Here is a 24870-nt window from a genome sequence, read left to right as displayed (position 1 = left end):
TTCCTTCCTACAGTTATCACACAAATGTGGCAACAAAGCGAGACCTTACATGATAAGAACCTAATACATGATCCATAAGTCAATTTACAGCTGCAATGCAATATAACTAAGTGCTGTTTGCTTGCTTGAGAGATATTTCTATTTTCATGTTGCAAACCAAACTCCATTGTCAAATGATTCTACCCTTGATTGGATCTGCTTAGTGAACCAACCTAGACAGACTAACTGTACTACTGTGAGAGGCGTAATGAGTCCGTGTCTGATATTTGCAAAAGCAGGGTGTGGGAACTGGCACCAGTCACAAGCCAAATGCTAACACACTCAGACTAGTTGGTGAAGTATAATTACTCTAAAATCGACTGTGGCAGCTTAATAACAGTGGAGACAGATTGTTCTCTGCTCTGTTCACTAAAGTAGCTTGAAAAGCTTTTGCGCACGTATAGCGACAGGAAGGGCACAGTGCAGATCCAACCTTCATTAGGTTGAATGCAAATGTTGCATCATTAATACATTTCTATACGACGACAGCAGTGGGACTTCTTCCTATCCTTAAAGAAAAAGTGTTTGGTAAGCTTTGTAATCCACCACCAAATGGACAAAGTTAAGTACTGCATAAGGCAGTAGTTCTCAACCTTTTTATACCAAGTACCACCTCAGAAATTACCACCATATGAAAGTATGAGAGGGAGGGAGCCCCTCGTACCACCAATGGTCCCCGTACCACAGGTTGAGAACCACTGGCATAAGGAACGATAAAGAGGATTTTGGTATCTCTGTGGGGCATGAATGCTGGCTGGCATTACCACACTACCGATTGTCTGGCGAGGAGTCCTATGAATCAGATGTTTGTGTGGGCGGTCAAATTAGAGACACTTTACAACTTAAAAGCCTCTTGGCTGGGGGTTGAAAAACACTTCTGAGAATCAGCTCCCCCTAAGACAGCGATAAAGATATCATCAAACAAACAAAAACAAAGGCTTACTTGGTGACATTTCGACTTCGTGGAAGTGTGGATGAGCATGAGATTGGAAGGAAGGAGCGGGGACGGCAGACTGAGGGACCTGAGCGTCATCGTGACAGTGTCATTATTTTGTCCCCGTCTAACACGACTAAGCGCGACACACTGGTCCGACCGCATTGTCAGACTAAGTTTCAACAGCAACAGGTTATTTCTAATGACAGCTTTGCCCCTCAGACGAGACATGCGGGTTAGACGCGACACGCACCGTGAACCCGAAGCGAGCGGTCGCCAGACGGGGGTAGGAAACAGCCCTGCCTCGTCGTGGCTGGCTGCCTGCGTGATGCGTCTCCGCCAGCCGCCAGACGTTCGTGCGAGAGAGGGATGTCATGTTTGATGCGGTTTAGCAGGAAGGAAACGCACGTTGGGTAAAAGGAAGCCAGTTAGACGGGCCATCGTGGCTACAGCAGACCCAAGTGGCACACAGCACATTCTGTGGGTGGCAAGTTCAATCAGGTAATAGAGGAGAGATTTATGATTGCTGCGTGACTGACTGATGCAGACACCTTGCACGAGGCAGCACCCTGCAGGCTGGCCGCTGGCCAATCACGCCATCTGTCTTCCTTTTCCCGGTTCTTATGCCAAGGACAATTTGGTTGCAGCCAGGCAGCCATACAGAGCGCTGAATCCACCAGTCTATGAGAGTAACACTGTAGGCTAGAGCGGGGGAGAGGACAGGGGGGGTGGAATTGAAATCGCAATATGAACTTCCGCCATTTCCAAATCGTAGAGGCTGCACGGAGTGTTCAACATCAATCTCTAAACGAGGTGTTTTAGAGCTCCAGGTAATCTTTAGACCATATACATATCTTGGTGAAAGCCTTTCATCATATCAAACTCCCATCATCTTTTTACTTAACGACAAGAACAACTTTAAATCGCAAAATTATATTCTGTTCAATATTGATTTCTTTTAATTTTTTTAAGATTGTTCAGGCGTACTATAAACATTCCAGCTAACTGCAAAAAAAACATTAGATGAAGTCCAACCATCTTCAGAACATGGGTCTATAAATCATATCTAAATGAGCCTTACTGGTGGCGTTGGTGCGCACATAGATGATCTCGCTCTTGGCTCCGTGGACCTGGTGCTCGTCAGAGGCTGACAGCTGGGTCTTGACCATGATGGCGTACTGTGTCCAGGGCTTCAGCGGCAGGATGAGGTGTCCCGGTTCAATCTGCTCTTTGTCGCCCTCTGTGGCTCGAGGCGGGGGGTCCACGTCTGCAATCACCCAACTGTTGGAGCCGCAGGCGTCCTGCCCGTCAAACTCGGTCACGTTTTTAAAGGGTCTGACGTGGGACACACAGGAAGAGTATGTGCGTGAGAGATTAATTACTGAGGCCTAAACTGTTTATATTCAGTCAGCTTTGATGTTCCCAGACTGTGACATCACTGAGACAGAGTGTGTCTCAAAATGAGTGGGGGTGATGTTCAAAGAGCCGAAACACCGGGGGCCAGGAACGTTAATTGAGGATGCGTCCATGCCAGCTCATCCGCAGATGTATTGGTGCAGTCAGTCTGATTCTCTCCAGAAACATAGAATTAAATAGATCTGACCAATAGAGAGCTGCAGGAACGAGTCCGGAAATCATCGATTGCTAACACTCCTGGTTCTTCACTGTTTTCGCCTATGGGAGTTTTGAATGGGTTTTTGGCGCGATGCTTCTAATAATCTCTCTGGGCAACGCTGGCTTAATCAAACGCGAACCAGTGTTTAGTAATATCATCTTCACACACGAGGACCACTTTTATGAGTTTTGAAGCTTTTACGTGCCGTTAAAAGGGCTAGCTAGCAAACGGCTAAATGAGACTACACTGTTGAGTCGATGGGGATTATACGTCAATAACGTCACCACTTCAAAGGACGAACACGGAAATTCTCTTTCCCTCACCTGGTTCAGCCCGGGGTAATCAGTGCACATCAACAACAGTCCAGGTTGAGTGGTGACGTGACGTGGAAGCCTATGCGACAGTGTGTAGTTCTGGATTAGCTTAGCTTGAGCTTTTTACTTCTAGGGCTCGCATTTACGCTACAAAACTCATGAAAGTGGTCCTCATGTGTGAAGATTATCCGACTGAACTCTGGTTCGCATTTGATTAAGCTTGCCTTGCCCAGAGACCTTATTTGAAGCATCGCGGCAAAAACCCATTCAAAAATCCCATAGACCGAAACAGTGAAGAACCAGGAAGTCCGGGACTTCCGCGTTCTGACTACAAAAATACGTCATCCCTGCGGCTCTCTATTGGAAGCCGAAATAACAATCCTGCAGAAGTGTCTCCGGCCAAAATTAGCCCTATCCACCAGGCAGCCAAATGCTGGTAGATTTTGGCTATAGCTGGTAAGCAATGTTGTGCATGAACATGCTAAAAGAGTTCATTGAACAAGCTCATATCTTGTGCAGCCTTTGGCAAATACATGAAGGTGCAGTGAGCGTCGTTAAATCCTGCACTAAATGTTGATGCCAATGTCTGTCTGCGGTTTAATCGGAACCAAACTTTGTTAGTTAAAAACAAACAAAGTTAGTTTCAAGCCCCGGAGAAGCAACTTACGCTTCTTTGTACAGCACCATGAAGCCCAGCAGGTCTCTGAAGTCTGGAGGCCAGAAGGGTTCCCACTTGATGATGATTTTATCGCTCAGGGTTCGGACCTGGGTAAACTTCAACACTTGGTTCTCACCTGAGGGACAAAAAAATATCCTCAATGAAAGCAATGAACAGCAGGGAAAGTTCCCACATAGGAGGCAATCATGACTTATTTTTTACAATAAGGAGATCATGTTGTTTATTGTCTTTCAAGTGGAATCATATCATGGTGATATAGTGGTTTAGGGGCACACAATACTTTGGCCTAAATTGATAACTAGCCTTTTTTTTACCCTGACAAAATTAGGCACGGGTGAGGTTGGTTTCCGTTAGATTTATTGGGATGGACATAAATAAGATTACTAGTTACCCAGCTGCCTATATTTAAAATAAAACAGAATGAAAGGTCTTGAAGGCCTTATGTCCTCAGCCCACATTTGTCAGTGACACCTGATGAAGGCACGTTTGCTGAAACATGTAGCAGTAAATACTTTAACTTGTAAGAAAGAACACTCTGGCTCGGGGCGTCCTGGTCCTGGTGACAACTGCCATGTCCTGGGTTCAAATCCGTCCTGAGAACTTTGTCATATATCATCCCCCTCTCTCCCTAGCTTTCCGCTCTCTCTCTCTCTCTCTCTCCTGTCAATCGAATAAAGCAGAAATACCACAAAATATACTGTCTATAATAAAGGAAGATTACCCTAGTTTTCATATCTATAACAGAAAGTTGAGCACCTCTTTTCAGGTCATCTAAAAATGGTTATCATTTCTCAATGTGCGTAGTATTTGTGGTTTGAAAAACGGAACAATATCAATAAACATGTTTTGTTTGATTGCTTGTTCCTGATAAGCTGTCAGTACGCAGAAACACATTTGCAAACAAACAAAGGGAGGAAATGACCAACATAAAAATAACTGTGAGTATGTTTGACTATCACCATGACTGACTCAGTGTTGTTGTTGCCATAGTAACTCCTGCTATGTCACACAGGGTCACCAGGACAGACTAGTTCTTACATGAAGCCTGGTCTCCGTTGTTCTTGGAGGAGATGTCGTTCTTGACGTGCCGCTCCTTGGTTCCCGTCACCTCCTCCATCTTGCGGATCTCGGACATGCAGAGCTTGGAGTTGTAGTGGAAGAAGATGCGTCCCTGCAGGATGGTCAGCTTGTGTTTGGACCAGTCCCAGAGCTGCCGCAGGTTCTGGTTGTCCAGAGCGTAGAATGAGTAGTTCCTGAGAAGAATGCAGAAGACATATTTTAGCCTACACATGCAATTTGGGTGGCGGTGTTATCCAAAGTCCCGAGTGAGAATCAAATCCCTAGCCTTGGGCGGTGGTAGTGCCATGTGCAACCCATTGAGCTACACAGCTTCTTCCACCTAGCCTCGTATATGATTTGGGAAAGACAGACTAAAAACAGCTACCACAGAGAGACATTTTGAAAAGGTCAGTCCTTCTGCTTTTAACTCATAATTACAGGAGGAGGTTTTTGACATGGCGAGGATGAGATGGGCGCAGAAGACGGCGACTCACCCGATTTCCTGGACCTCTCCGCGGATGACACGGAGTTTGCGGAAGAAGGAGAGGGACACAAGGGCGTAGGAGCGCCGCACCTTCAGGTAGCCAGTGATCTCCTCCAGCTGGCCCAGGTTGGCCTCCAGCTCGGCTGCTATGTTGTCTACAGAGAGAGAAAACAAGCTCAGGGTGACTTCTGATGCAGCAGCAGGCTTAGTTAGATATACAAGTTCCCCTAACGCAGGCCTGTCCAGAGTCCGGCCTGGGGGCCAATGGCGGCCGGCGGATGGATTTTAAGTGGCCCTCGGCTTGTCTCTCAAAATATACTATATGTGGCCCTACACACAGTGTTGGTTAATCAAGCAAGTTCAATTTGAATTTCTTTCGTTCACCTAACGATGACAGCACTATCATACAGTTTGTAGACAAGCACCAAGTAGGAACAGTACAGGCAGAACGTTTTCAGATGGTAAACAAAATCCTTAGAGTACAATTGTATTGTATGTGGGTTTTTTGTGTTCTTTTGTTATAACCCATACAGTATGATGCGAGAAACAGCTGGGGGGCCCCGGTATTTTCACATGATCTAATCTGGCCCCCATTCAAAAGAGTTTGGACACCCCTGCCATAACGGCTGGTCTTTGAAAGCAAACTGTTCTCTGCCGTCTATGTTTCAACTCCAGGTTTCGTCCTTAATTACATCAGTGTCTCCAGTCGGCTGTGTATCGTCACAAACGTCTTTTCTGGCAACAGCTCAACAAACTGATCTCTCTATTCGGGCTGTTGCCCGCTGGAACTCAATCAACCACACTAAGTGTACTTTGTGTTTGGGAACAAACTAAGGATACTCACTTCCTCCACGCAGGTTGATGACCAGGCTCCCGTTGAGAACAGTACAGCCTCTCAAAGCCTGAGCAGCCGTGACAGAGTCCACAGTTTTCAGACCCATACAGACCTTGGGACAGAGACCGGCACAGGGAGTGCAGTTGAGCCTGCACAACAGAGGACAGGGACATTGATGTTACACATGACTCACAGAAGTGTGTTCGCATGATAAGACGTGTTCTGTGCTACATTGCAGTCATTTGACATCTTGATCAAATTGGGGTCCGTTTCAAATTGGCTCATATAGGAAGTCGAGCTTCAAAATTGAAATATTGGAACCTACAACAAGAGCTCTTGTGTCCAGTGTATGAAAGAAAACATTGAGAACGAAGCCTCTCTTGACACTACGCGAGTGTCAGTTTGGATACGACTTTTGAACAGTTTATTGAAAACAAATTTAGCCCAAACCTTCAACTTGACAACCATGTTAAATAACCTGTCTTACATAATCTTCCATAACAAAAGTCTCCTCTCATAACAAATCGCGACGTGGCTCCGCCAGCCGGCCATATTAAGTGATTTCCTGCAACGCCGTTCTCTGCACTCGTAATGGGATAAGTGTACACTTTCATAAGGTCAAATCTGAAGTACGGTATGCCCCCTCTGCAACCGCTTCCATTCGCACAGCGGACCCAACAGTCAACTGTTAGCGGCGTCGCATGCCGCAGAGAACACAGACAAAATCTCTTTTTGAAGCGTTCAATCTGAAGGGATTAGAGCCAGGATTAGACAATGACGGGTTTGTCTGCTCGGGGGCCATTGTCCCGGGTTCCACATGTGTCAAAGGCGTTTTTCCGCCGGCTGCTTCATGAGGTGAAAAATGGCCGTGTCGAGCAACTGTCGGGTAAACTGGCAGCACAATTAGGCAAGAATGTGGCGTTCCCTCGTGTACGGCGAATAATGGAGGCCCGGTGGCATTGGGTTTCAGGCATGTGACCGGGGCTTTAATGAGGGTGACATCATGCTTCAGATGGAAAGTTCACTTTCTCTCTTTATATTCCGCGCGGAGAAAATAATGCAACAATGTTCATGGCGACACGCATCTCATTTGCAAAGTACAAACACATGAGGAATGTAGAATAGTGCTGCTGCTGCGGGCATCTTGAACTTGTGAATGAGATCAAAATTCACACCGACTACGTTTACATGTGCACAATATTTCCGCTTTTTGCCCATATTCGGAAAATGACAATATTCCGACTAAATTAATAATCCACTAATATTCCCGTTTTTCATGCAGCCGTAGCTCGCCCTCCCCGACACGTGAGGGAGAGAGAGATGCAGGTAGGCAGAGTTTTTCGGTTGAGAATAAACAGAGCAGCGCTATTCTTACCAGCATCATCTGGTCCATTTCAGGCGCTTGCTGCTGAAAGGTTTGGCGTTGCGATATTTGCACATCCAAGTCTTTCATAAAAAGTAGGCTAGTAGCCTACGTTACCTCGCAGGCTCGCAAGCATTGTGGACTTCCATGGGCACCACTCTCTCTTTAAATATCTCTCTCTTTAAATCGATGTTTCTCATCTCCTCCTGATCAGAAATGTCGGCTTTTCTATTTGCATGCCAGGCAGAGACGATGGATTATATGATTATATCGCCTGTTCTAGAGCTTTCTAGCACACATCGGTTGACCACAAACAGGCAACATGCATCGCAAACTGCGGTAGAAACCCTGAAAAAAATCCTCCTAAAACCCGAATAATACTGGAATAACCCAGATGTCTTAATCGGAAAATGCAAAATTCGGAAAAAGGGCAAATTCGGAAAATGCAACTGAAATATGCTGTTTACATGACCCTTATCAAATTCAGAATATTGTCATTTTCCTAATAATAGTGGAATATTGTGTACCGGTACATGTAAACGTAGTCAATGATAGATTTTAAGTGCAAAAGCAAACCACCCACTCCAAAACGAGGGTTTAAAAGTCCAATGCAAAATGCAAAAACCTCCAAAAAATTAAACCCTTTTTCACCAACAGACACATTTCTATGACAACAAGGCTCAGGTTACCAAAATGCTACATCTGGTCAATGTTGCTGTATGCTTCAGAAACATGGACTATAACACCAGAACTCCAAAGAAACTTACAAGCAGCAGAAATGTGCCTTCTTAGACGAATGTTGAAAATATCATACAGAGATAGGGTAACCAATAGGGGTGGGGATCACTGATGCCCCACGATACGATATTATCACAATACTTAAGTCACAAACCGATAGTATTGCGATATTGCGATATGCTAGTATTGCGATATATTGAGTATTGCGATATTGGGATAAATTGTGATTTATTACCTTTTTTCAACTGCAAATGATGTCCCAAAGGTAAAAACTTTGTCAACTTTGTTTTATCTAATCAGATAAAGTTTCCACTCTGTTCATCTCACTTCAATCATTTTTATTGCAGCAAAATGGGATTGTCAAGCAGACAGACTGAACAACACTGTCATAAAAACCTGTCATAAATGTTACATGCACTTGACATTTTGTATAATAAAATATGACGATACTTGGCATTCGATACAATACGATATATTGCCCACAAAATATCACGATACTATGCTGTATCGACCCCCCCCCACCCCTAGTAACCAATGAGATACATACTCCCACACAGAAAGATCTTGAATGAAAACACTAAATGAGAGAAAACTTAAATTCCTGGGCCATGTCATCAGGAAGGGAGAGATAGAATGCCTTCCATTACAAGGCGTTATGCCTGGGAAACGCAGAAGAGGAAGAAAAAGTACATGGACGACGTGAAAGAGCTAACAGTGCTAAATATACGAGACATCACCGATGCTGCGAGGGATCGTTCGATGTGGGAAGCCATGATCGCCAAGTGTGCAACGCACCTGAAGAAGAAGAACTGAAGAAGAAGAAGCAATGAATTTTTTTTATGAAAAAGAGCATTTTCATTATAATGCAAAGACCTCTGATGAAAGATAGATTAAGATATCTTTTTTTTTTTGGCTGGCTCATAACTTCCCTGATCTAAACTTGACCTTTTTCCCCCTCTCCAATATCACATCTGCAGCCTCTCATAATGCGCTGGAGTGCTTCGCTTATCCTCAAAGCACTTTCATTTCCACAATTTAGTTTGAAGCCAAGCAAGGGTCAGAGATACCAAACGAGGGAGACGGCCGGGCCACAGATACCAAATGAGGGAGACGGCCGGCCCACAGAGGGGAACAGGAGGCAAGTCCGAGTGAAAAGGCTGAGATATGAGTTCATTCGGGCGCGGAGAGGGCAACAGTAGCTTCAAGGCTAGAGGAGCAGGATTATGACTGGAAGATTGTTGATTCAAATCTCTCGACGTGCTGGGAAAACCTGAAGGGGGGAAAGCACTCTTTCAGCGTTTACAGTGCATGCGCCTACTGATGCAAACGGAACACCCTGAATGGGTGTGCCACGGCTGACCAATAATGTAACTTCATAACTCAAGTCAGTCAAAAAAAAACATAATATGCAGTTAAATAAAGACAAAACCATCCAGCAGTAGTGCAACCACTTTGCCTGTCATCCTGGTTGTCAGTGGCCGACTACCTGAACTACACTGCAGTAGTCACATTCCACTAGGAGCTACCAGGGGAGTTGGGCGGCCAAGACCGCTCGGGGATCATGGGTCTGCCCCAAATGCCTATCTCTCCTCTCCATCTCCTCTGGGGCTTCAACCACCAGCCAGCCAGCCAGCCAGGCAACTAGTCAGCCATCTTGTAACAAAAGGCAACAAGGCCCAAAAAGTCCAGCTGCATTTCAACCTCTTGTCTAAATAGATGATTAGGGTGTCTGGAGTGGAGTCTCTATCCTTGCAACACGCCTACAGTACACACACCAACAGCCTTGTCGAGGGTCAGTCAGCAACGGAGTCCAAGCGGGAGACAGTGAAGGTCAGTGGCGGGTCAGAGCAACGGAGTCACACAAACACCACTCCCTGCTTGGGAGAGGCCATCCAGTTTGCATACTCACTCTCACTCAAACACACTTTCATGAAGGTACACACATATACAGCGTACAAAAGATGCTAATCTACTCATTTGCTTTCAAAAGAAAAACTGGTGTGAAGGACAAAATCCTATTTAAAATGGCAAAGGTGGCTTCAAATGTAATGCAGTGTTCAAAAACTAAACTGCAAAACCTCAACACAGATAATTACATGAAGCTGACAAGCAGGTCATAAACTACACACTCAAGAAAACAAACAAAAAAGTAGTCCTTCAAATGTCTGCATTTGCCTATAGCTTGCACACTGTGTTACAGAGACTGCCTATAGCTCGCACACTGTGTTACAGACACTGCCTATAGCTCGCACACTGTGTTACAGACACTGCCTATAGCTCGCACACTGCGATACAGACACTGCCTATAGCTTGCACACTGTGTTACAGACACTGCCTATAGCTCGCACACTGTGTTACAGACACTGCCTATAGCTCGCACACTGCGATACAGACACTGCCTATAGCTTGCACACTGTGTTACAGACACTGCCTATAGCTCGCACACTGTGTTACAGACACTGCCTATACCTCGCACACTGCGATACAGACACTGCCTATAGCTCGCACACTGTGATACAGACACTGCCTATAGCTCGCACACTGCGATACACACTGCGATACAGACACTGCCTATAGCTCGCACACTGCGATACAGACACTGCCTATAGCTCGCACACTGCGATACAGACACTGCCTATAGCTCGAACACTGTGATACAGACACTGCCTATAGCTCGCACACTGCGATACAGACACTGACTATAGCTCGCACACTGTGATACAGACACTGCCTATAGCTCGCACACTGCGATACAGACACTGCCTATAGCTCGCACACTGCGATACACACTGCGATACAGACACTGCCTATAGCTCGCACACTGTGATACAGACACTGCCTATAGCTTGCACACTGTGATACAGACACTGCCTATAGCTCGAACACTGTGATACAGACACTGCCTATAGCTCGCACACTGTGATACAGACACTGCCTATAGCTCGCACACTGTGATACAGACACTGCCTATAGCTCGCACACTGCGATACAGACACTGCCTATAGCTCGCACACTGCGATACAGACACTGCCTATAGCTCGCACACTGCGATACAGACACTGCCTATAGCTCGCACACTGCGATACAGACACTGCCTATAGCTTGCACACTGTGTTACAGACACTGCCTATAGCTCGCACACTGTGATACAGACACTGTCTATAGCTCGCACACTGTGATACAGACACTGCCTATAGCTCGCACACTGTGATACAGACACTGCCTATAGCTCGCACACTGTGATACAGACACTGCCTATAGCTCGCACACTGTGATACAGACACTGCCTATAGCTCGCACACTGTGATACAGACACTGCCTATAGCTCGCACACTGTGATACAGACACTGCCTATAGCTCGCACACTGTGATACAGACACTGCCTATAGCTCGCACACTGTGATACAGACACAACACGAGCGATGAGGAAACAACCGTCAATTTTGTGCGGTGAGTGAGCGAGAGCAAAATGCACTGGATGGATACTGAGTCAAAAGCAGAAGCACAGATGTGGCAGCCTTCCTGCTGAGCTGCACTGCTCTGACCTGACCTAGCTGGCACGCACGCACACGCACGCACATGCACACACACACACACGCACACGCACGCACACGCACACACACACACGAGAAGTGTACGCACACACTCACACATATGGAGTGCACTGCTGTCTGAGCGCAGCAAGGGAACCGTCTGTTCCTGCATTGTCATTATTGTGTGCTACACACAGCGAGGAGAGCAAAAGCTCACACAGGAATGGGATTTCAGTATTTTTTCCACACATACAGCAGCTCTCATTTATTTCTAATGGAGATTCAGGTTTTTCTATCCCCGCCCCCCACCCCTCTGCTTTTTATTTTTCTGATCACTGAAACATATTTCCCCCGCTTCTGCCAAATACACTGATCCTGATCAAGTGATTTCTGCATAAAACCTGTGAGCCTTTATAATACCCTGTAGTAAGCAAAGATACATTTGCAAATGAAAGCATATTTTCTTGTAGGGATATTGACAGCTAATTCTCATTAGGGAAGTTTCCAGGAAATTATGCACAATTAGCAAAGTCGATACGCAATTGTTTTCACCTACGGGGACTGGATTATTATGTCTGGAACTCGTGGCATGTGCGTGCGTGCGTGAGCGTGCGTGTGTGTTGTACGCATGCAGATCACTGATCACAAATCTACTTTGCTGATCACACACTGGTCCCGTTGCAGCTGAGCAGCGAGAGCCCGTCAGAGCGGCGTTGAGCGGTCCACTTACGAGGAGGAGTTGACGGTGGTGTAGCCAGAGGGACACTCAGGGATGCAGGCTCCGTTGTGGATGACGTACTCGTGGCAGTCCGGACTCTTGCTCTGCTCCTTCTCGCGCTTGCATTTGCTGTGGAGCGCCTGGCAGAAGGCGAAGGGGACGCAGCGCCAGCCCTTGAAGGTGTAGTGGTTTTCGGGGCAGCGCTCCACACAGGTGCCCTGGTGCTGGAGGTTGCGGCAGGCCACGCAATGGCCGGCCGAACTGGGCTTGAGGCAGCCGCCCAGGCACTGGTCGTGGCAGCACTGGTCGTCCCTGGTGCAGGCCCGGTGCTTACAGTGAACGGGGCACACTGGAGGAGAGGGGGGGGGGGGGAGAGAAGAGACACAAAGGTTATGTAGCGAGGGTATTCACCAAATGAAGAGGGGAAGCTGAGACAGGAGAGAGATAGTTCAATAGGCCAATTCATCTTTAGATGTTAGGTGGTGACCTACAAATCTTGAGAGCCCGGGGTGAACTGGAGGAAGAGGAACGCAGGAAACAGTGGCTTATCAGTCATCATTCAAACTTCTGTTATTTCAGTTCTTCATATGACTGAGGTGATTTCAATCCTCCATGCCATAAAAACAATATGGTGAGATTTGTCTCAGCAGAAGTCAAATCCCTCCTCACTTGCTACTGTGTAGCCAGCAGGCCCAGTTGCACAAAGCACCTTAGGTTAAGATTTCAGAGTAAAGGTCCTTACACATCAAGAGCGATGCGAATATACGGCACGAAATTGCGATGCAAGTTTTGACCCACCTGTCAATCACAGCCACAGATGTGTACACATCGGAAGCAAATTTCTGAAAAATCGACTGTTTCGCTCGGCGAAACTTCGCCGTTGGTATGCACGGTTGCATTAACTGATATAGGTTCGGAAAATATTATTGACGTGCGAATTAATCACACGAAAAAACAAAAACAAAATCCCGATGAAATAGAATCGGCTGCACAAAAATCTTGTGCTTATGTTTTCCTTAAAATGTTTAACCTTATGGAGAAGATTTAAGGGTGTTTTGTGCAGCCCATTGTATTTTATGGACACCTTAACTCTGACTCTAAGGGGAATCTTAACCTAAGGTGCTTTGCGCAACTGGGCCGAGGCCCTAAGGACCATCTGAAGTCAAATCCCTCCTCACTTGCTACTGTGTAGCCAGCAGGCCAGGCCCAGAGGACCATCTGCCATTGGCCGATAAGCATACTGAACACAACCAGCAGGGATCCACCGGCAGCTGACAAAAGACAGACACTCATCCAGAAGGCCGATTGAAAGTGAGAGAGGGAGAAAAAACAAGTGGCTTTGAAAGCATACTTTGCAAGTGAGGAACTTGTGTTTGCCACTTCTAATTGTGACAAACTGTCGTTGCTTTTTTTCTTCTTCTTTTCTCAATGGCTTCACCGCATTGAGGCTTACTAAATGAGTGACAGAGAGAACTGGGCTGACCTTTATCTTCCATTCTACGCGGTCAGGGCAACAAATGCCCCACTGCCGCTGGAGTGACTGAATACAGTTTATACACTGGCCTGGCCTCCTTCTAGCAATGTGACCTACACAAACTCCTTGGGAGCAGGCAGAAGAAAATAAACTGTGTCAGAAACCTACAGTGATCTGAAACACACACACACACACACACACACACACACACACACACGAACACAAGTTCAACGATGTTACGGGGAGTTGGCACACACTCCACTAAGGAAGGAGACACAGAGCCTGTTGGTTGGTCAGTTGTGTTTGTGTTCTCCCAAGTAAGACTGCCTCTGTAAATCAGTCCGTTACATAACGTTATACTCTGTGGGTTGGCAGGTGTTTGTTTGTTTGAATGTGTGTGAGTGTGAGGATGGAGGCTTCTCAGAGGGGAACACAACAGACTGGCCTGTCGACTGGGATTAGCTCCTCATCTAAAACAGCCAGATTAACATTGGCCAACAGCAGGGGACATGTAAGGTCGAGGGTAGGGGCAGGTCACAGTTCAGACCCTAAGGGTGTGTGTGTGTGTGCGTGTTTGTGTGTGTGTGTGTGTGTGTGTGTGTGCGTGTGTATGTGTGTGTGTGTGCGTGTGCATGTTTGTCTTTTGCGGTTCAGAACAAACAGCATTGAGCCACGTAGTCCCACACTGCTACGAGGCGTTCAGATAATCTAGAGAGAATGACTCGCAGCGAGGGGGGAATGCTGGCATTGCGCACCAAAGCTGAGCCACTGTGAATGTAATCATCTGTTTGTCGTGATATCGGCCAGCCATCGTTGAGCCGTAACTCTTGCATGTCCAAAATGTGCTTGGGTTCGTTAGTGCTCCAGCCACCGTGTGACACGAGGTCAGCCCTTAAAGGAACAAAACAACATGGACCCCTGTCCTCTTGCGTTCACCGAGGTAAGCCTTTCAAACGCCTGACCTAAAAAAAAAAGTGTGTGCCTGTGTGCGGAGCCAGCAATATGAGAATGGCGCTGGGAGAGGGAGGCGCAAGCGGGGCAAGATTCTGGGAAAACAAATGATATAACCAACTTTTTTCTCCCTCAGCGTAGACTCCATAAGCCACTCCACGTTGGCATTTAATAACACAAGGACGGGGACAATTTCCACAGTGGAAATAAAAATTTACAATGTTTTTTTTCCTCCTGATATTATGTTTTCCTTCCATTTCCACATCGGTCTATTGCAAAAGCTCCCCTCCCACTTGCTTACCTCAAGGCAACATGCTTGTGCGCGCGCGCACACACACACACACACACACACACACACACACAGACAGAGCGGTTTTGCTGGCTGCTTTCATGCACTCCTGATCCTGCTGTAGGACTCCATGCCGGAGCACAGGCGCAGCAGCAGATCCTCCCTCAGCCTTAGCCAATGTGTTGGCTAGCTTCTGCAGCTAGCCATTCAAATGGCCTCTCCCATCTCCAAGGAAGAGCAGCGCACAGATTAACCCCTCGTGTCCCTCTCCGCTGCCTCCCAGCCAGTCAGACAGCAGCTAGCAGCAATGGGAGGTACAGTATGTGGAAAACCGACATGAGAGCCACATAGACAAGAGCTGCACTGCACTGCTCTGACTCTTCTGCCCCTCTCGCTGTAGGGACTCGGCTGGAAAGAATCAAAAAACACAAACGTGGTTCTTGAGACGAAATGGAGGTGGCGTCCTGTGAATTTCACTTTCACCACGCATATAAATCTTTGGTGGACAGGAGGGGAAATCATAGCAGATCCCTCCGACAAAATGTTTTTATTCACAAGTCCTTGTTGAGAGTTTTGTGGTGCACCCTGTATACATGGGTTTGAAATGGTGTTGTAACAGCATGTGATGTTATTGTTGCACTCAACGGCTCTGCACCTCAGGTAGTGGATCATGCCTCATCATGTCTGTACCTCATTAGGTGTTTCTACAGACCTTAACTGACTGTTGTACGGCAAATCAAGAGTTTCCTTCCTAAAAGCAGATATCCAGCATTTGAACAACATCGATGCCTACTCTTACAAAAAAAAAGTACAAGAACTACAATAATTTATGACTCATCTTTTAAGACCTTTGTAAAAAATTCTGTTGGCAGAGTATCAGGTAGCAAGGTTTACTTTCTAAAATAGACATGGATCCTTTTGCAATGAAACCCTTCCAATGTTGCAGCACACCTGACTCAGTCATGATTCAGTTTATGATGTTTACTGCCACTAAGCTGGCTGTTGTGTCCCTGTGGAGAGAGTGGTGAGCGACCTAGAGGAAGTGTTACCTGGGGCGTCGCGCTCAAAGTTCACATTATTTGAACTTTCACCTTGTTTGCCGCTGACCTTTCAAAGCGTGTCCAATCAGATTAGAGCACTGTGTCAGTTACAAAAAGCAGTTAACACAGGTGTAGAACATACATTTTTTACAAAAAAAACCTTTAAGAACCGGTTTTGATTTTTGATTTGAGCAAGATCGGAGACGATTTGTACGTCCCGCCTTCCTGATATGAACGCTTCCGTGGTGACGTAGCAGCAGCGAGCCTCCCTGCACCCTGCTTAGTGGTGAGTTGAGCTCAGGCCGCTTATCATGTGTTGACAGCAACAGGCAGAAAACAATTCACTTCCTCTTTGCAAAGTGATAGGGCTGATGGGTAATATGCAGAGAAACCAGGGAGTCCTGTTCAGATACACAACATGCCCTTTGGTTTCGGTTTTTAATGTTGTGTGACTGATGTTTAAATGGAAAAACAGGCAGGCAGACAGAGAGAGGGGCTTCCGGAGAAAACTGGGGTTAATAATATAGATCAATCATTTCAACTGATGTTAGCTTCAGACTAGGGCTGGGTTAAAAAAATCGATTCTCCGATTTTTAATAGATTTTTATTTTAATCCTCGATTATCGATTCATATGTCCAGAGATCGATTTTTTTTATTTAAACCCCCCCCCCCCTTTTTTTTTTTAAATAAACAGGCTAAAATATTATGCTGTGTGTGGTAGTTGAAACATAGTTTCAAGTTGACGTTTATTTATGTTTGTAGTTGAAACAAAAATACTGTAGGCTACATGAATGGAAATGTTTGATCATTAATATCTACTTTTAGAAATTATATAGGCTGAAATCAAATCACTGTGCATAATTGTGAAAGTGTCTTTATTGACAGATGAAAAGGCTGTTATTTACCCTTTGTCACCACCTGGTGAGTAAATATATGTCTAACTAAAACCATTAAAATTGACAACAGGTCTGCAACTTTTTTTCCCCATGTATCTACTTGGCTGGTTGGGAACCCATGTGTTACATAACTGTAACATAAATCGGAATCGAATCGAATCGAATCGAAATTAATCGATTCGCAACCTTGTGATTCGGAATCAAATCGATTCTTGAAATTTGAACCAATACCCAGCTCTACTTCAGACTAGGGATGTCAATTTTCGGTTAATTTCACTTTCGATTAACCGACGCTAATAATCGATTAACCTATCGGTTAATTCATAATTTTTTAATATATAAAAAAAAAAAAAGATTTGTCTATTTACTCAATGAGCTCATGCCCAAACAAGGCGTGTCTATTTAGATGCTGAAATGTTAATGCTTTTTGTGTTAGAATTATGCCTTTATTTTGTCTGTGCCGGCGCGCGCGTGTGTGCGCGCCCCGGATACGCTGCATGTTTGGGGAGAAATGCGTTTAATTAGAAGTAGGCTATAACATGCTGAGTGATATAGAGTGGACCTGCTTTTCCCCCCGCTGTTGCCTGTCGGATACACGAGAGGAGAGCGTGACAAATTCATAATTTTTTAATATAAAAAAATATATATATATATATATTTTTTTATATTAACTGATAGACCGACAGCAATAACCGAACAACGACGTTAGCGACGGTTAATCGATTAACGGTTAACCGTTGACATCCCTACTTCAGACATTCACCGAGTACTGCCTGAGAGAACAGGTGGACCACCATGATGACCCCGTGCAAGAGGTGAAGTACCAAAATGAACCAGTCAGCGGCTAAAGATCTGATGATAAAGGAGGCGAAATCGGTGAGCTGGCCAACAGTTTGAGTCTGTTGACTTAAATACAATGGTGGATCTTAAATTAGTCGTTTTCTTCACTAGCAGACATCGCAGAGGCTTCTATAACAACAACAGCAGCAGCAGTGGCGGCCACAATGAAGGAGGTAGACTTGTTTCTTGTGTGCTTGTCAAAATGCTTTCAAGGTCGGGACCCTGAGGACCTTCAGAGTGAGGCCACCCCAAGCACACTTTGATCTCCCAGAGCGAGGACGATGCTGAGGACGACGATGCGGAGGACGAGGCTGTTTTTTGGGGAGTGTATCATTCTTTCCTTAAAACATGCAAATCTCTCAGTGCTGGGCCCAGTTCTCTTTATTATTACAGCTGCTGCAGCCAGCATTGTTCACTCTGGAACCAAGCCTTTTCTCACTTTAGTTAATTAGTAATGCTCAGCTTGAATATGGTCCTGTCAGCGTCTCGGCTCGTTATCTTCCATTTGGACAAAGTAAAATCAGTTGACAACAAGAAATCAATGGGCTTCTGGGGGAGGCGAGTGTTAGTGTTCGGGTCAGCAGTCGGACTTGGGTCCCGTTGACGATTGGCTAGATCTGAAGATGTTTATCCCCCCTTCCCTTCTCCAGTCTCCTCGTCCTTCTGGGCTTCCCTGGCACAGCGGTCACTCAGGGGCCTGTCTGATCTCCTGTCATGCGGTCTGTGCAAAGTGCAACAGGATCACATGAAGTCCGGGGGAATAATGCTGCAGGAATGCCTGGCTCTTTATCTCATTAGCAGGGTTTCACTGGGGGGTGCAGAGCCACACAATGAGATGTTCAATCCCCTGCACAAAATGGGCAACAACAACAAACCAACATAACTCCAGGCCCCTGTGTGAGGGCAATGAATAAACCCTGTCAGGGACGATGCCAAGCTGGAATGGGAGGTGACGGAACGGATTTGCACAGACGGCCAACGGCGCGCTCCCGTGACGGGCTCCAACGATGTGGGGTGTCGACGCTACGGGTGTCGACAAGGTAGAGGAGAGCCCACTTTGCGTGCGAGGAATGGCTCGTACGAGACAGTTCCTCGTCCACCGTGCCGGACTGTTCTGTAATCAATACGCCAAGTGTACCAATGGAACAATTCCCGTGTTTCCCCCATCTATGTTGTTTCCATCAAGCTCAAATGCAAGCCAGTGTGCAATGAGTTCTATATTTACACAAGCAGGAGGGTAGTATTTATCAAGCGTCATGGTAGCCTAAAGCACAGGGATTTCTTCCTGATACTAAGAGATATTAACCACCATCCCTCTTAAACATTTTGTGGTGTGTTCTTCCATGTTGCTTTTTGGCAGGGACTTAAGGCCGATATATTCGGGCCGTTTGCGTGAAGATCGCGTTAGACCCCAGAAGATGCCAAATGGAACAAATGGAATGTGGTGGTGCACCAGTAGGTAATTAAAGTTCCATGGCCATGACAAGGGGAGTATTTAGTTGCTTGTGAATGAGAGTACTGCTGAAGGGCCAAAAGAGACGAATCAAGAGAAAGAACAAACGGTGGTGATCTTCCGATGTTTCAAAAGGGGGCACGTTTCACTACTGTTACAATTAGAGAGAACAAAGTGTAACCCTATCACTATTAAAGTACACTGACTGTGCAACAGACCAGATCAAAATGTCAGCAAATGTTTATTTTGGTAATTCTGTGTGCCATTCCAACTCTAGAAGAGTTAATAATGATGATGGCGTATTCACCACTCTATGTTGTACATATTTTGCATACTGAATAAACTGTCAAAACTGAACTGAGCAGATTTATTTTGGTCTTTACGATAGGACAAAGTTCGCTCAAGACACTGCTTGGCCCAGCACGACACATGACTACCGGTAGATATTTGGAGAGGTTGGGGGTAGCCTGGGAGAAAAAATAGATTGCATTTTTAAGAACTTGGGAGGAGAGCCATTCCCAGCTCGATATCTTGTTAGCGTTGTATATATATTTATATAACATTAAAAATAAATCAACCGATGAACATGAATCGGTAATCTCCACTTCATTTTTAAACATATCTGGTATGCCCACTTGGGTAGAAACATGTTTTCAGGAGGGAGCTTCCGGCCGGTCCTGATCCAACCTCAGACTTGTGTTGTATAATTCAAGAAATTCTGGTATTAGCATTATAAATTTTTCGTCCATTTCCTGTCCCTTCCTCGCTGACTACTTCCCTTGTCATTTCTATTGGACAAACAAAGGTTGGCTGAACTTTGGACTCACAGGTACCAAACTGGATGCAGCGGAAATGTGTTAATGCGCGGCATACGCAATTGGAAATATGTTTTAGAGCAGAGGTTGACATTCGCCCTACGGAGCAGTTGTCAGTTGAGTACAATTAGGAAAATAACCTATGGGCGTATCTATGTCAAACACAACTGTATAGTTAGTTAGTTATGTTTTGTTGTAAAACATTTTTTTAAGTACAGCTGGATTGTAATACTGTCATAAACTCAATTCCAAACGATTCCAAATCCAAATATGAGCTGGATGTAGTAGACAAACCTCCCCCCCATTCATTACATTTCGATTCAAATCCAGTGGCTATCAAAAGTCTAAGCACCCGCTAAAAGTTTCTAGGGTTTAACATAAGCAAGACACTCACAGTTGCCCTTTGCATGTCAAATTCATAATTTCACCTCGCCTGAGGCGCAGATCGTCAATCTTCCAGCAGCAGGGACACAGCCTGGCTGGGATGACGATGATCTGGTTTTGGTGATGCCTCGTATCTAAACCCTCATCTGACACACGCCTCTGTCCACACAGCGCTGACGTCTGTCACTAATACAGAGCTGGTTTCCTCTCTACCAGTGGAGAACAGATGTTCCTGCTGTTTCAAAACACGTCTCTGCCCAGTGCCCACTGCGGCTCCCTCCCTCCCTTCAATAAGGATGAGACTGCAGCAAATGCAGATGGATGGATGGCATGGCATCAAATCAATAACAATGATTAATTCATCATTGATTCATTATGGGTGAGATTAAAGAGATTAAAGGGAAAGTTGAGCCTGTAACTGAATTCATATATGGTATTGCAGTTGAATCTGTCAAACAAATCTTACTGAATACAGACTGTATTTATTTTAGGTCCCTCTGGATTAAGGACAACGGATGGCAATATCCCAAAATATAACATTGAAAATATGAACAGACAAACAAATGTAAGCCTTACAATTAAATCAGGTTCATCTGGGGGCAAAAGCTCAAACAAACATTGCCTGGGCACATAAACGGTCAATCTCCAGTTCATATCAATGAAACAGCAGCCACAGGTCTTTTTTTTGCCCGATAACAAAACAATACAGTTTAACGTATTTTTCTGAGCTTTCGCTTTGGAGGAGTTGAAGATGTTTAAAAACCATAATAATTTAAGAAAAATCATCTTGATGATGATGGAAATAAGGTCGCGCTTTTGGTTTCTGCCTTTCAGCAGCGCCTGCATGCACAGAAGGAAGACATTGATTAAGAGGAGAAAATGGCCGACTAATCGATCAAGAGAGAAAGATTAACGGGGCTCTGACAATCACCTGTACTGAGCAGCGTCGCCATCCATTCACACTTGGCGCACACAGAGAAGCCAAGACGGCCTCGGTCAAGATGAATCAGAATGATGTCGCCATGATAAGCGTAACCCGAACCACAGATAAATAAGATTCATCTATGAAACTAATGCAAAATTGATTACATACTATTATGGAAACAGTGAAGTGCGTCAGAGGAAAAGACATCAAAAGCATCTGTATTTCAGCTCGGACATAAAAAGCAATAGCCTAAAGACCTTGGGTTTATTTTGTCCCATTTGATTCCCGGTAGCCATTTGTCAGCGGGTCTGACTCAACACCAGCGGGGCTCAGCTGAGGCGGACGGGGCAGCAACAGGAACCGTAAACAATTTCATTAACCCACCGGCCTCCATTAATAGAACAAAAACATACAAACAACATGGAGAAGCACTTTTTTGTTGTTGTCACCCCGCTGCTGTCTGCTGTCTGCAGGCAGGATATCCAGTTTGTCCGTGACTGGAATAGAAATGATAAACACTGTGCACTCATTGATGGGTAACTACTAATGACGCACGCCGCGTCGCCGCAGCCTTGAATCTTCAGATCCTTCCAGGGCTCTGTGTTGGGCTGGAGAAAGGACGAGGCTTGTTGTGACTCATTTGGGAGTACCAGTTGTGGTATCAAAGCATATGTGTAAATAAGGCTATACATCAGATCGGCAATTAGGCCTCGCCCCCTTTTAGGGGGAAACACAAGCCTCTCCCCGTTGACTTCAATGTAAAACAGCACTACCCCAAAAAATTATAGAAAAATGACAGACTCGTGATTTGCGGAGCCCAGCGTCGTTGTACCCGGCTACTTGGCGGCTACTACCAGACTGACGAGTCACGGGGCTGTAAAAAAAAGAACGTCACATGTGACATGAGTCACATGATTTTAGATGGGTCAAAGTAATAATTCCTGTGTATCTTGCCCATTCTATGGCCAGACGAGTTATAATATATTGTCATGTCGTAGTGTTTTGGGGTCATTAATAAACGAGATTAATTCTGTATTCTATATTCTTTGGGGGGTAGTGCAATTTTACATTGAAGTCAACGGGGAGAGGCTTGCGTTTCCCCCCTAAAAGGGGGCAGGAACATGTGCGGCCTACAAAATGACGTATTGCCAATCTGATGTATGCCATGCTGCACTTTTATTTGATTAAAATTGAAAATAAGATTTTAATCATTTTAGCTGACACACTTATCCTGAGAGCCATTTTCACTACCAGTGTGGGTGAAATGTTAGCAGCAGCAGAAAATACTTAATTACGATGACAGAGTCGTCCTGCAGTGTCCCCCCTAATCCCCTTTATGGGCAATTGGAGTGTCTTCCCTCTGGCAGAAGGTTGAGACGGAAAGTCTAATTTCCTAAGCCATTAACTTTCTTAACTCAGGTTAATTTATTTATTAGGATAGTCAGAAGGTCATTGTTAATGCAATTTTAAGGATACTGGTCTTAATTTATGACTCTTGTGTCTTGTGTTATGCCTCAGGTACGTTTGTCCAGCAGCTGCAACGAGATTTCCTCTTGGGGACAACACAGTTTAACTGAGCTACTCCATAGTAGGGGTGTCAAAAATAATCGATTATAAGATGCATCGCGATGCTGACGTGCACGATTCTGCATCGATTAACAAATATCAAAAATCGATTATTAAATATATATATATATATATATATATATATTTTTTTTTATCAAATAAAATAGAATGTAAGTACATGCAGTTGTTTATTTTAATTATGGATCATAATACAATGCAATTCCAAATGCACTTTTATTTTAAAAGTAGCCACACAGTGAGAAAAAAGAAAGTGAGAAAAAATAAATCATGTATTGCGGAAAAAGTGATGCATCGATTTAAGATGCATCGTGATGCATCGTTTAATCGAATCGAATCGAATCGTTGACAGATGAATCGTAATCGAATCGAATCGTGAGGCCAGTGAAGATTCACAGCCCTACTCCATAGAATATATATCTTTTGATATATCAGCTTGGGTTCTCTTTTGTATTTCTAAAACTTGAAGAAATAACCTGCAACATTTTCATGCAAGCAAATGTCTGATTTGCCACTCTATGATACTTCAGAATGTTATAACAATGATTCAACTTATACTTTGTTAAAGCTTTGACGTGTGTGTTGTTCTACAGTTTAACACTCTGTGTCTGCTAGGTCTTTTCCTCAAAAAGCCTTGAGTCATTTGCCATTCATGACGTTTTCTGAAAACACTTTCAATTACCGTTTATTGCCTAGAATTACAAATGGCATAAAAAATGAAGGCTTGGCGCCAACACATCAATACCAGCCATATTGTGCGGTGAGTTGCTGTGATAATATATAGCAGTGATATTTTCCTCCACTGCAGTTTGACATCATCTAGGATTATATAGTGAATTATATATACATCGCTGGCCACTAAAGACCGTGAGAAAAATCTGGTACAGTCAGTGGCGTACGCACAACCTAACCACTACATCAAAAATACATTGCAGACACAAAAATCCCATTTGCCAAAATGCCGACGCAAAGAATTTCATTTGCCAAAATGACACACACACCTCTAAGTTACAACACAAAGTCAAAAGAAAGCATCTGGGCCTAAAAGTGCTTTCAAAGATGCGTGTGGCCCGTGGAAAAATGCATCTTTCTTCAGGGTCCGATCAAAACAGCGGTAAGCTTTTGTCAATAAAATGGCCGTGCCGAGTGCGAGCGTGTACGTACAGCGGTGGAGAAACGCCTGTCGGCCCAGCTCGGCCCAGCTTTAACGCATGCCTGAAATGTCTGGGATTCCAGGGGAACGGCTCCAGCAGGCTGCAGCTCCACGAGACGGAGTGCCAGAGCAGTTAAGTCAGCTCAAAGGAAAGGACTCGCTGGAGAAGGGGGGGGGGGGGGTGTTGCGGGGGTGGGCTGCGAGCATTTTGGATTTAGGCTAGTAGCACTCTGTGTAGTGTAGTGAACCATGAGGGGAGCAGACATGGAGCTCGCTGGCTGCGAACAATGGAGGGAGAGATTTTTATACACTATATCTGTCTGATCTTGTCCGTGATTCCTTTTTTCCACCCCTACCTGATTCCAAAAGGCGTGTGCAACTGCAACGGATTGGAACCGCCAAGCATCCGTCATACAGAATAAAAGGTGTAGCTCTTAATTACACATTTAATTACGTTGTTCCAGTGAGTGGGTAATAAGGCCTTTACACCGTCATCACAGTGGGCAGCACACTAAGCTCATATCTTATTCCCTCCATGTACCTCCGCTCACAAACGGGTGTGAGGTTACATAAACCTGAGCAGCAGTGCTAATTACTTAACATGAGCAAGAACTAAAGAGAATAATTGAGTATTTTGAAAAAAAATTCTCAAGACAGCGCTAAGTGAAGTTTTTTGACAGTATCTGGTGGAAAGAGAATGGACGGGGGGGAGGCGACGGAAATAGAAACAGAGGGTATGATTCATATGATGGCA

General features: G+C 45.0%; 1 protein-coding gene across 1 annotated transcript in view; it reads right to left on the bottom strand.

Moving 5' to 3' along the window:
• Positions 1-24870, bottom strand: part of LOC310791779 (insulin receptor-like) — a 60742-nt gene that overhangs the window by 16160 nt on the left and 19712 nt on the right. Inside the window, exons 3-8 of the mRNA XM_083653442.1 lie at positions 12324-12660; positions 5969-6108; positions 5135-5279; positions 4620-4834; positions 3570-3696; positions 2055-2308 (exon numbers count right to left, since the gene is read on the bottom strand). Coding sequence (XP_083509568.1) covers positions 2055-2308; positions 3570-3696; positions 4620-4834; positions 5135-5279; positions 5969-6108; positions 12324-12660 — 1218 coding nt within the window. The remainder of the gene's footprint in view (positions 1-2054; positions 2309-3569; positions 3697-4619; positions 4835-5134; positions 5280-5968; positions 6109-12323; positions 12661-24870) is intronic.

The sequence above is a fragment of the Poromitra crassiceps genome (assembly GCF_964638095.1).
Source record: "Poromitra crassiceps genome assembly, chromosome: 17".
In the NCBI taxonomy this organism is placed as follows: Eukaryota; Metazoa; Chordata; class Actinopteri; order Beryciformes; family Melamphaidae; genus Poromitra; species Poromitra crassiceps.
Note: the sequence above shows the minus strand (reverse complement) of the source record. Positions and strands in the feature narration are given on the sequence as shown.